Genomic DNA, 13,287 nt, shown 5'->3' with positions numbered 1-13,287 from the left:
CACTGGGGTAAATGAAAGCCAAGGATTGGAAATGAGCTGTCTTGTGACATGGAGCCATGTGGTAACACTATCTCGAGCTGTCACTGACGGGTCTGGAAACGACCCAGTTCGCAGTGTTCACTATACAGAAAACTCAAGTTTTCTCTCTCACTGACTCACCTCGGTGGGAGTGATAGCGAAGTCCTCTGCTATTTTGGCATACAGCTCTTTAATATTGGTGAAGTCCTCGTTTTCGCAGTTGGGGCTCCCATGGGCTAGCTGGGTGTGGAAGATGAGGTGGGGGTGGACGCGTGGCTGGACAGGTGGTGGTGGGCCCCGTGGCTGCTTGCATGGGGCCCTGGGCCTCGATGGTCGTGGCCCCAGCCTTCAGCTCCAGGGCGGCTTCTTTTCCTGTCTGTCCTTCCTGCTTGATGGGCACAGCATCCTGTGTTTGTCCGGGTAGGGGTTGGGGGGCAGGACGTGGAAACGATGGAAGTGGCAGGGTCCCGATGGGGATCTGTTGAATAATAGATGCCAGCGCTCTCTCTCTCTCCGTCAGATGGGAGAGAGGTAACTGACATTATTAGTGGCGTGTTAGGACCAACTGTGGCCTATGAGTGGGTGGCCATGCTGGTAACTGCAGCAGGTAACAGATGCACAGCACCTGACAGACAGGGCTGGACTGGCTACCGGGCGTTTTTTGCTGGGGTGGCACGGTGGGGTCCAGGTTCACTGCTGAGGGGCTGATTTTGTTGCTGGGGAACTGCCGGCGCTTTTAAATGAACAATGCAAAATAAATAGCTTTAGAGCGTACTTTTTTAAAACATTTGTTTTGCATTGTTTATAATGGAAAGCCCGGTAGTCAGTCTGGCCCTGCTGACAGAGGCACCATGCATTTGTGAGATGACCATGCAACTGGCTGGTGTGGTCGGTGTTAACAGGGAGGCAGATACAGAAAAGCGCTTAGGGCATGGCAATGGCCATCAAGTGAAAGCGCAGCGGGAGGGGGCTGCAGGCGGTGCCCACCATTGGTGATTCCACGCCCATGTTAATGTGAAAGCAGGCCTCACGCTGGAACCTAAAGCGCAGCGCCCCGGGGCGGGAGGGGGCTGCGGGCGGCAGGTGCCATTGTTGATTGTGCGCCGTGCTGCTCATTTAAATTTAAAAAACTGCTTGAGTGCCGGGTTCATAAGAAAGGCGCGAGTGCGCCATATTAAAGATAAAGCGCATTCTAAAAATAAAACCTTTTTTTCTTACACTTCAACCACTTGGAGGCGGCCATATGATGTGTAAATGTTAGAAATTCACTCCAGTAAAAGCGTGGCGGGAGGGGGCTGCAGAAAGTAGTGCCCACAGACTTAAGAACACATACCATGTAACAACCGAAGTAAAGGGGCGAGTCACCTTGGGAGGTTACAGATGAAGACAAGGTGGTACTAAGGAGGGACTAACAAGCCTATTAAGAAATCAGAAGCCAGCATTTACTAAGGACAAAGACAAAAACCAATGAAAAATATGGATGGAGAATGGGCGGGGCTTCCATTCCATACTCCACTACAACAAGTCTCGCAGAGCAGCGCAAGCACGCTGACTCAGGTTCGACCTAAAAATGTCTGATTTGTAGAGGAAGTGCTAAATCCAGATTTGAATCCTTGCAGAATTTTCTTCACCATAGGGATAGAATGGAGGAGGAAATTCCTCCAACAGATTATCCTGTATATTTATCACTTCTTCCACAAATTGGAATTGGTTTTTATTATCATCCGACCCTTAATGATGCACTTAATTTATTAAATATTAATTGGGACGCGAACATCTCTTACATGGTGTATAGTCATGTACCCTGCCCAGAGTACCCAACTGTAAGTATATGTCATCCGGGTTTTTGGATTTTTGGCCCTGTGGCATTCTAATCTGTCGGGTGCACAAAAGCCTAGGGCTGTCTTTTTATAGAAGTTTGGTTCTGAACCAGTCCTGGACACGAAGGGAACGCATCAATTGATCTCTCCATAGTGTCACGGGATCAAGCATGTAGTGCAGTGGTGGCAGCATACTATGATATCGTATAGTGGTCCTAGTGTGACCAGATTCTTTTATCTGTATTAAAGGAGTGGTAGCCTACTGGCCCACTCCTGTAAGGTTTCACTGCTACATGTGAATCCAAATCCTTGTGCTGATATCCTGAGTGCATGTGTGTTTGTATGTATGTGGTGTATGTGTAACACGGTGTATGTCAGAGTGAACCAGAGTTCAGGAGGCCTAAGGGCTCCATTTTGGAAGCCTGCAGCCTTCTCATGTTCAGGCTACAAACCTTTGTGATGTGCATACATCCCCTGTCTGCAGTCCCCCTATAAGAGTGGGAGCCGGGCCTGGTGGCTTAGTGGACTAATGAGTCCACTGTAGGTGGCTGTGTTTGGCCTCATGGTCTCTGGTTAAAATCCTGGTGGGTCCACTCAGCCTTTCATCCTTCTGAGGTCAATAAAATGAGTACCATTGAGTTGGGTAATAATAAACATCTGTTATTCAGCACCAAGATGTCCACGGGTGAACCTGCACTTTACAAATCCGTTATGTGCTCAAGATGGAGACGAGATGATTTTAACTGAGAGTTGGGGGAAACGCCTAGACACCGAAGTGAGGAAGGAGGAGACAAACTTCCCTTATAAATTAAATGAGGCCCTTTTGCTGTAGAGAGCTGTTGATTAACCTCCCTGAATACTGCAGTTTGGTGGATGTAGAAGTGAAGGACGGGATTGCAGTTTCTGTGGTAAACAGTGTGAAGGGTCCTTTAGTGCACTGGTAAAGTGTGCCTGAGCTGGTTGCTGTTCCTTCTTTGCTGTCGCAGCCATAAAGCTTTGCTTCAAAATGTGACCAAGCAGTCTGAACTGCTGAACAGGAGACAAATATGCCTGAAGTGGCGTTTCTGTCAAAGTTTTGGCATTTGACCCATGTGTGCCCGAGTGTCCTGCTTCACTGAAGAAGAAACCAATGTAAGCCTGTGGCACTTGCTGCAAGTGCTCCCAAACAGATCTGTATCATGGTTAGCCCCATGGCACTTACTCAAATTTGTGCCCAAATGGACTACACCTCTTGAAGTGAGCTTCTGACTTGAGGCACTTGCCACTGGGTGCCCAAGTGACTGTATGGGTGCCGAAATGATGACCAGAAGTGTGTCAGACCAGACCCAACAACAACTGCTGCACTAAAGAGTCTTGAAGTGAATCATTGGTCATCCCTGGACCTGTGACCAGAAGTGGACCATGCTGCCACATCAGCAAAGGAGGACCAAACCATCGAATCAATGAATCACCCAGTCCAAGAGTAAAGAGGTCCTGGTGCAACCTGAGGAGTCCATCCACTGCCAACACCGAGTTCCAGGAAGAGGGCTACCGACCAAACACTGCAGCCGCACCAAACGCCTGCATCACAAACTCCTATTTCAGCTGAGACAAACATTGAGAGATTGAGTGTTTGCTAGTGCCTACCAGACTAAAAGAGGGAGGAGGGGGGGCTACAACTGTGCTTAAACCTACACTGCGGTACCTTAGTCAAAAGGAGCTGGAAAAGAGCGCAATCCCCATGGAAGGCAATGGTCCTTCATAAGAGACTGTGAGTACATGATACTTTAGTGCAGTGTGTAGTACTGAGTTTACCTTGTATTGAAGTACTGGTTGTCTGTTGATTGCTAAGCCTGTCATATTCCTACACTAACCTCCCTGAGAAGCTGTTGACTGATTGCCATTGCTACCACTGAGGGTCAAGTACTGAAAGAGTTGTACTTGGATCAATTTGCAGATTTATAGTAGAAAGGACCCGGAAACATCAGAGGCAAAGAACCCCAGCCCCCACAGCTGTGACTAAGTAGCCCCTGCTTACACTGGGCACCTCAACTATATAACACTTCTTCTTTTGAATGTTGTACATTTTCCAAACTGACTCCTACTCAGCATAGTATCCTGGGCTGTCAATCAGCCCGTTGTCCTTCCTGACTTGCACTCAGTTCAGAATGAGTTCAAATGAGGAAGGACAATGAGCTGTCTGATTAACCATTTTCGGTTTTTTTGGCCTCACTATTGTGAAAACGTCCTCATGTAGAAACTCCTTCCACACAAACGTTATCAATTTCCGGTTTACTCATGACCCATTTTCAAAATAAAACCCCATTTACTCCCGCCAGGAGTACATTTGCACACATTTCAGCGCAGGAACCGATTATTTGGTGAATAACCACAAGATCTTACCATTGCTGGTGACATACAGCCTCTGACTGGAGTTATTTCTGTTTGAGCACATCCTATTTGCAAGAGTAAAACCGAACTATTTCCGATTCTGTGAATCATAAAATGGATTTTGGCACTGCAAATTAAGGTTATGGCACAACACTTAATTTACTGGAGGGATCGGCCTGAGGGCTCCACACGCTGCGAGGGATGCACACACCTGACTCGAACGACGCTGTAGAGGAAGCGAGCATAAAGATTGTGGACTTTACAAACACGTTTCCCCACGGCGAAAGAACCTGTGGGTTGGAAGTATCACCACATGTCAAAAAGTGAACCTAAAGACAGTCAAGCCTTGAAAAAGTCGCTTGTATATACAAAACAAGAAGCGACGAGACACGTGTTGGCTCACGAATCTGAAGAGACTACAAAAGAAAAGAAAATAATCAAGTTTCGACTGTGATTTGTCTTTATATTTGCATTGACCTACTACTGCTACTGCTGCCATTTCTCTGTACGATTCACTTTGAACGGGTGCTAGGGGATCAAAGTACAACACTGAATTTAATTACACAAAAAGCTTTTGTGAATGCGGTCCATAATGTCGAAAATACGGAAATGCCAATCGTGACAAGACTGTAACAACTCGGACCTACCAACGGTGAAAGTAGCATTAATACCTCAAAGGAGACAAAACGAGGAATAGTATAAAAGGAGCAATTAGATGCCAAGTAAGCAGCCCAAAACAGCGCAAATTCAGGTCCCATTCAAGTCTTTAACAGCAGCAAGATGTTTAGAAATTGTTGGCTTTATTGTAGGTTACAAAGACAACACATTGCTCTCTTGGTGTGCCCTTCTTAACTTTAATTTGGCTGTAAAAATACTGCGATATCAATAGCACAGAAACACAAAAGTATTGCTTTGAAGTTTATAGGTTTAACGTCTCTCCTGAAGTAAAAGAAAATTAGCACAACATTGGAGTACAGAAGGAATGCATGAAGCACCATACATAGTAGCGCCTCACTTGGTATCATCAAACATATTTTTGTTTGCACCGCATAACACAACATTCTACATCATAATTTGTGCATTTAGGATATGCCCTTCCAATGTTAATATGCAGCCAGCTGCTTTTTTTTAGATTATTCATACATTTTATGCGGTTAAAGACTGCAGTGTGCAGAAAACCATCTTCAACATCTTTATGCATGCCTATCCAAATTTTTCCATACATAATGCATGCAAACCACTTTAATAGAAATACATATTAGAGAAAAACTATTGATATTAGAAACTTGAAGCAGAAAACAAGTTTATTTGTTCCCTTCTATAATTGTTTTGATGTTTGTTATAATGTATTTAAATGTCAGTTAATCAATTTCGCTCTGCTATGTATTTGTTGTAGACCCAAATAGCTGATGACGTGTGTAACACTGCTTTGAAGGTACCGGCAGAAGGTCCAACTGAGGAACATCAACCCGAGGAGCCCCCCAAAATAAACAACGCTCGCCCGCATGACCCAACTGAACATAGAGGTCATGGGCACCGGCATCACCATCACCACCATGAAGGTGACCGCCTTTCAGAAGATCAGAATCAACAGGGTTTGGTTCATGAGCCAATGCCACACTCTCACAATCGTAACAGGGTAGTAGGTCAAAATAGGCAAGGGCAACAGGTTGTAAATATTTTTCCACAAAAAGATCTGATGGGATCCTCCCCACAAAGGGAAATTAAAATTCCGACTCGCATTAGACCTTGAAATAAACAAAAGAGCTGACAAAAGCAGTTATTGTGAGACTGGCAAGAAGTGTCAGGGTTAACTTCATCGAGTTGATGCTGACACTGACGGCAACTGTCATTGGCCGAGTCGTCTAGGGGGATCACCTGACAGTGTAACAGTGGGCTTCCAGCTTCCTGTAAATGACAGGAACTGCTGTCAGAGAGTGCCTCTGAATCTTGACAGTGACGTTTGCCCCCAGCTGCTTGACATTCAGTAGCTACAGACCAACTAGATGAACAGTTGCCCAGTGAGTCAGAACCCAGTGTTGCTTGACAGTGACCAGAAGCAACAGGCTCTTGACAATGACAGGCTGTCAATAAGTAAACATGCAAAGTGTAATTTGCATGCGTTATTTTGGATACTATTTTAGAATCAAATTATTATGTTCACCTCTGGTAAATGCGAAGGCATTTAGTGTTTGGTTGAATGTATTCAAAATAACAAAGCAACACCTGTCAAGCACTGTTCAATTTAGGAGCAGCTATGTCCATAATTTACTGTTGCTCTTGTGCTTATCTCCTAAAGCATTGTTTGCACTAATGATGACAGAAGCATAAACTATGACCTAGGGGCTTCTGTTTGATACTTCGCAGGCAATCATGGGTGGAAGCCAGAGAATACCCCTTGACCCCTTTTTAGATCCTACTAGTGTCTTCTCCAAAAGACAATCTTTATTGCCATTAAAAAATATTATAATTTCTTTGTTTTTGTCCTTCACATCAATGAAACACTTTTTTGGTTTAAATTCACCTATTTAATAGCATCACCCGTTCCTGTTCCAAAACCCATTATGGGCATAGTAATTTCATCAAGGTCTACTGAAATAATGAACAAGGACAGGTTCTTTTTTAGGTAGAATAACAGAATTTGGTGGTTAATTTTCACATACGTAAGATAAACATCTGATTAAACATTTACAGAAGTGAAAGTAAACGAAATAGTGTAAGAAGTTATACCAGATAGCTGACACTATTTAACAGGTATATCAGGTAAACAAATGTTGTTACCTCTTTAAGTATCCAAGCCTCTGAGGACTTAACAAAGAACCACCACAATACACAGAAATAAAAATATGAACACTAAAAGGAATATCACAAACCTTATGAATGAAATACATACAGTATTTACATGGAAGATCGGAAAGAGATTAAAGAAAAAAGAACTGAAGCAGATAATAAGGGTTTCTTTATTAATGTAATAACTGTACTTCATGAATGTATTTTCCCAAACAAGAATTTAGTCTAGTATTTTGTGAACAAGTACTGTTGTAAATGGTGTTTGATTTCATCTACAACAAATGACAAAACTGCAGTGCATTGTCTGAATGTGTCTATTTCTTGGCTTACTTTTTCCCATGTATGAAACGCGTCTCTTACCTATACACAATATAAATAACAGAACCTTCCTGTTTCACTTACTTTACTAAACATATGTATGTTTTCAACCAGATAAAATGCTGTATGTCTTTTATAAACGGCTTGAAGGAAGAACGTGAATTGACGCTTTTACAGTATTTACCATATTCAATGATGGTTTGTAGGAAAATTACCCCTCCTAGAAAACTTGAAAAATCATATGGTGAATGCAAAGAAGTACGAGAGATGAAAGTAGAGCAAAATGGCTTTATTTGACTGAGTCACTTAATAGTCATCTAATAAAACATAACATATAAACCTGGAATGTATTTTCTTTTACTTTAGTTATATTTTGATTTATTTTTTAATGTTATGTAACAATAGTTTACATTTAGAGTGGAAAATTATGACTGATCAGAAACGCTTGCGTTTTAGCTGTGAATCCTTGTAGATGCTTAGTTGCTGTTGCAAATTTTTTATAGAGTTTCGTAGAGTTTCAATTTCCTTGTTTTTTTCATCTTGCAAATGTTGAAGTTTCTATAAAAATGCAAAGGTTATTTTTCTTTACAGATATCGATAAACACGCTCATTTATATATTAATACAAGACATGTTGTAAAACTTTAGTCAATATTTTCGTAGCTATATATTCTTGAGCTGACAACAACCTAAGGCTTTAAACAAAAAGTATGCTCCAATGTTGATCGTGCCACGTCTTAGAAGTTCCACTGTGCTCATAAAATAATCGAGGATGCAGATTAGAGAGAAATACAAGATTACATATTTACATAGTATCATAAGGCAGCATGGGACCAGACGGAAAACAAACATTAGCAAACCCAACAAGTCTGGCTTTGTCTACAGTGCATACACATGGTGACAATACTACAGGCAAATCAACGCACAAACAGAACATCCAAGAAGGCAGCACATGTAGTCACACATAGAAGCCCACAAGTGCACAGAGGGTTGCCTGTATGCATGCTGTATGGGTGCCTGGGGGTCAGCTTGTGTTATAAGTGTGCTTGTGTGACTGTATGTGTTGCCTTTGTGTAGATTTTCACTGCACACGCACATGTAGTCACACATAGAAGCACACAAGTGCACAGAGGGTTGCCTGTGTATGTGCATGGTAATCTCTATGCTTTGTGTATTGCCTGTATGCATGCTGTATGGGTGCCTGGGGATCTGCTTGTGTTATAAGTGTGCTTGTGTGAATGTAAGTGTTGCCTTTGTCTAGAGTTTCACTGCACACATCTGTACGTTGTATGATAGCACTATTTCTGCACCTCTGAAGTGCTTGGGATGCAGCTCATGTGAAACCCATATGCATCCAGAAAGTTTGACAGCTATTCCTTTACCCTGGCTGTGCCCCCCCTCCCCCACTAAAAGAAGTAAAGGGGCACATATAACATAGCACAATACCCGCAAAAGGGAGCTAGAAGTAACTCAATGCACTGAATGTTCGAACAGTCACGATGTACTGAAATAGGCAGCAGCAAAAAATCAACTAAATATAAAATGCAAAGAGGGCATTGTAGGGGGGAAGCAGGAAATATTGCTCTGAATAATGTTAAAATACAAAATGCCTCAAGGAGTGCAACATACTGCAATGGTGAGAACAGGAAACAATGCCCTAGAGGAAACAGAAGAACACAATGCACTGGAGGAAGAAGAGAAACACTATGCCCTGAAGAGGTGGGGGTCACAATGCACTAAAATAGAGCATTAAAAAGCATTAATATGTGAAGGGATGCATGTTTTCAGATTTTAAGGTGAAATTCAATGCATTCTAGGTAAAAAAGGCCACAATGCAGCAATAAGCGAGAATGGCATAATACACATAATGCAGAAATTACTGTACAATAACTAAAGACAAAGCTGAATGTAGCCCCAAGCTGCTTTCTCAGACTACCCAGGTTCTTCCAGCTCCTCTAGTGGCAGAGAAAAGGCAAGGTAAAGATGGCACTGGGGCTAATAGCAAGGAATTTAGAGATACTAACAATCAGAGGCTATCCTCAATGCTTCCCCTTATAACGCCTTCATTGGCCACCCTAGCAAATCAAGTAAATCAAGAGGGACCGACGGGCCAGATAGGTGAACTTAGTCAGACAGCTGAACAGTCTTCATTGCAAGAAATTTTCAAAGCACTTCAGACACAAAGAGCTGAAGCCCAACATACTATGCCGAGGCTAGAGCCGATAGCTCTGCAATTAAATCTACCTTGTCAGACTTGAAAAATCAAATTGCTGCTATTACCACTGATGGGACTGAGTTACAACAGAGGGTAGCTGAAACCGAATATCATGTGAGTCAAACAGTGAAGTGTACAGACACACATGACACTCAAATAAGATCTATACAAATGAAGGTCAAAGATTTAGAAAATCGACAGCGATGCAATAATCTGCGAGTTTTTGGGGTGCCAGAGGGGACGGAAGGAACAGACTGTTGAAATTATATGGTCAACCTATTTCAGAGATCTTTTCCAGACTTGGCCGACGGGTATAGATAAATCCAACGGGCTCACAGACTACCACTGGTTACTAATAGACCTCCTGGCCACTAATAGACCTCCTGGCCATTTTCCTAGACCCATCTTAATCTACCTAGGAAATTTTCTATTAAGACAAGCAGTTTCCATCAAAGCTAGGCCTACTACTCCAGCTCAAATGGAATCTTTCTCAATGTTTGTTAGATCTGATTTTTGTAAGGATACCATGGAACGCCGTTGGAGACTTCGGCAAATGATTGATCCTTTGAAGGCGGCCGGGGCACAGGTCTATTTTCAGGAGCCTGGGGGTTTAAAGATAATGAGAGAAGGTTACACTAGGATGGTCTTTTCAGAGCAAGAGGCTCAAGAAGTGCTGAAGTCTTGGCGACAGGAGTATGGAAAATAACCTGTACACTTGTTTACATCTTTTCGCATTTTATATAGATTTTTCTTTTCCCTTATGCCTGGGACACATAATTGGAGAAGGTAATTTTTCATGCACGTAGTTGTCTGCATGCCTTAGAAAAAGATTATTTTTCTTTTTTTTCTGCTGAAGGGACACTCTGCATCTGAACTTCCTAAAAAGCTGTCTATTAGACAGCAGTAAAGGGGTGATTCCTTTCTCAAGGCACGGGGCGGGAGAGAAGGGGGGGTTGGTGGGGAGGGTTGTTAGTTGTAGGGTTAAAGCAAAGGATTTAAACAAGATTTTTTTTCTAAGAGGGGGGATGGTTTCTATACGAACAGGCAGGAATTTTTCACAAACTGAGGTATTCGTTATTATAACCGGCATTGATTAACTTTTTATGCTAGAATGTATCCGGGCTGAATGCTGCTTGTAAAAGACAACTTGTCAGAGAAGAATTAAAGATGTATCGCCCTCATTTTGTTTTGGTTACGGAAACACATATAGCGTTTAAGGATATGGCATTATTCAATCAATTATGGTATAATACTGTGGTTTGCTCTTCTCAAAGTGTTTCAATAAGGGGGGTTGCCATATTGGCCAGTACATTTTGGGTTATAGAATTGAACGGACCATGGCAGATGGGAGAGGAAGATGGGCTATAGCCCAACTAGTTATCTATGATACTAAATATGTTCTAGCAGTGATCTATGGGCCTAACATAGATGACCCCTCGGTTTTCAATACGCTAATGCTTAATTAACATGAATTGCAGGGAACTCTAATAGTTATGGGAGACTTCAATTGTATTATGAATCAGACTTTAGATACAACTTCTCGATGTTCAGTTCTAAGGATGGGGAAAGTAAGGAACTCAATATTGGAACTAGATATACATGACGCTTGGCAAGCCCTACATCCGGATTCTCCGGGCTTTACATTTTATTCTTGTCCACATAAGCAATATTCGAGACTGGATATGGCTTGGGTTAGCAATGCAGTTCTGAAAACAGCAAAGATGGAGAGCTGCCTGAAGGTCACCTCGGATCACAACCCAATTTTATTAATAAATCGACTAACAGGGGCTGTTAGAGCAGGTCGGCCCTTTTCTTTTCCACGCTATTTGTTATCCGACGAGGAGCACAGGCTGCATATGGGTAAACTCTTGGCTGAATTTCTGAGTTTTTTTTTTTTGAAAAACCTTTATTGACGTTTCAATCATGTACACGTATGGGCCTACAACCCCCCGGGGCCGGCCGCTAAGCAATCAGAACAATAAAAGCACATGTAAACACAGGCGGCACCTCGGAGAGCAAAGTCTACAATACAGTATAGTCCGGCCAATGAGCCGCTCAGGTAGGACACCAGGAGAGAAAGGGTTTTTCATTTTATAATAAAACAAAACAGTAGGATCAGGTGCCAAACAGTTTCCCAACAGCGATAAGGGGCAAGGATAAGAGACGCAAGCAGCAAGCAGCAATACATTGAATCAATGGCGCAGACACGGGAAAGTACGGATGGGGAGAAATATCAAAGATAGTTGCGCCTACAGGTCCCCGTACCTAAAGCCCAGCGAACCCCCCGGAAACTGTGGCACACATTAAGAGCAAGCGATTCACAATAAGAGAGGTGTACCGCGCTGATCCCAGAAAAACAAGCAAAAAGAAACAGAGAAGAAAAAAGAGGCCATGGAAAAAGAGATAAAGACTAAAGAGTCCCCTCCCCCATCCCCCCACCCTGCACCTCTGCGAATGAGTATGGCCCCACCCCCCAGCAGTGTGCCTGTCGCCCTGGGACTAGACCCGAAATATAGAAGAGACAGGGAAAAAAGGAGTAAGAAAGAGCCCCCCCAGACGGGGGGGCGGAGGGAATGTAATAAACTGGAGGAGGGCCTTCAAAACATACCCCCGGCTTCTCCCTCCCGCACGGTGAAGTCTCCCCACAGCAAACAATTAGCAACACCAAGTTGATCATATCAAAAAAGGAGGGGGGGAGTGGGGAGCATTATGCACCAACTATGCGAATAACCATGAGAGCACGCAACCATGAGTCCGCCTGTCTACTAGGTGACCACTCCCGAAGGATCAGCCTCAGCCTTGACCGCTCTTTGCGATTCTGCCCATGCCTGCCCCTCGACCCAGCACCATGTCCGATGTCCCAAGGTACAGGAGTGTCCAAAAACAGTCAGGAAGCGACGCACACAGGTGGGGTGGAAGTCTCTGAGCATCAGCACGGACCGCTTCATGGGGGGGCGTCTTTTCCAGTGCCGCCCCAGGATCTGCACTGCACACAAGGTCCAGACAGGCTGAAGCAGTCAAATGAGACACACGTTGCTGGAATCGTCCCTGGGCCGCCGGAGATTGCGCACGGGACAAGGCCACCATCTTCCGCTCAGGGCCAATACCTCCGGAGCAGATCAAGCCCACAGTTAGCCGACCACACGGTAGCATACTGTCCGGAGTGTCCGGCTGTACACTAATCGCGGGGGGGGCCGCAACATCTTCCTCCTGTGTGCAGTGTGGAAAGCCACTGTGTACTTGTGGACCAGCATGCCGCCACTGTCCCAACGCTGATACCACACCATCTAGCTTCCTCCCCAGGACCCCGGCGCCATGAGCCAAGGAGTAATGAAGGGCACCAAGGGCCTCCAGGAGGTCGCCGTACCCCAGAGCAGCTCTCTCCGATCGCTTTGCCACACTCCCGACCGTCACACACCCCCAGTCCCGCTGCGTCCCAGCGGACAGGATGGTAGGCTGCATAGTGACAAAATGGCCGCTGGGAAGGCCCGACTCGTATTGGGGCCAGGACCCCGGGACCAACGCCTCAAGGTCCACGTCGCTGAAGACAGGGATCCTGGGGGAGGAACAGATTCAACCGTTGCGCGGTCACGGGCAATAGTCGTCTCCGCCACGGACCAGCTCCCGCAAAAAGCCGGGAGCAGCCCGCAAGGATCAGGCCGAACCAGGGACGGCGTCCGGGCAGCTCACCGTCAAAGGCAGGGGCAAACACCACAGAATCCGAGAATTGCACACCCGGGCATGTCCTCGGTCCGCA

General features: G+C 44.4%; 2 protein-coding genes across 2 annotated transcripts in view; one reads left to right on the top strand and one right to left on the bottom strand.

Annotated features, from left to right (window-relative positions):
- The window catches only part of SELENOP (selenoprotein P), a 46,286-nt gene extending 38,631 nt beyond the window's left edge, over positions 1–7,655 (top strand). The window contains exon 5 of the mRNA XM_085631203.1: positions 5,605–7,655. Within this exon, the coding sequence (XP_085487329.1) occupies positions 5,605–6,255 (651 nt within the window). The 3' untranslated portion in view covers positions 6,256–7,655. The remainder of the gene's footprint in view (positions 1–5,604) is intronic.
- A 96-nt stretch (positions 7,656–7,751) lies between these two features.
- The window catches only part of CCDC152 (coiled-coil domain containing 152), a 604,024-nt gene continuing 598,488 nt past the window's right edge, over positions 7,752–13,287 (bottom strand). Inside the window, exon 9 of the mRNA XM_085638553.1 lies at positions 7,752–7,874. Within this exon, the coding sequence (XP_085494679.1) occupies positions 7,752–7,874 (123 nt within the window). The remainder of the gene's footprint in view (positions 7,875–13,287) is intronic.

This window comes from Triturus cristatus, chromosome 2_1 (assembly GCF_964204655.1).
Source record: "Triturus cristatus chromosome 2_1, aTriCri1.1, whole genome shotgun sequence".
NCBI classification, from domain to species: Eukaryota; Metazoa; Chordata; class Amphibia; order Caudata; family Salamandridae; genus Triturus; species Triturus cristatus.
Note: the sequence above shows the minus strand (reverse complement) of the source record. Positions and strands in the feature narration are given on the sequence as shown.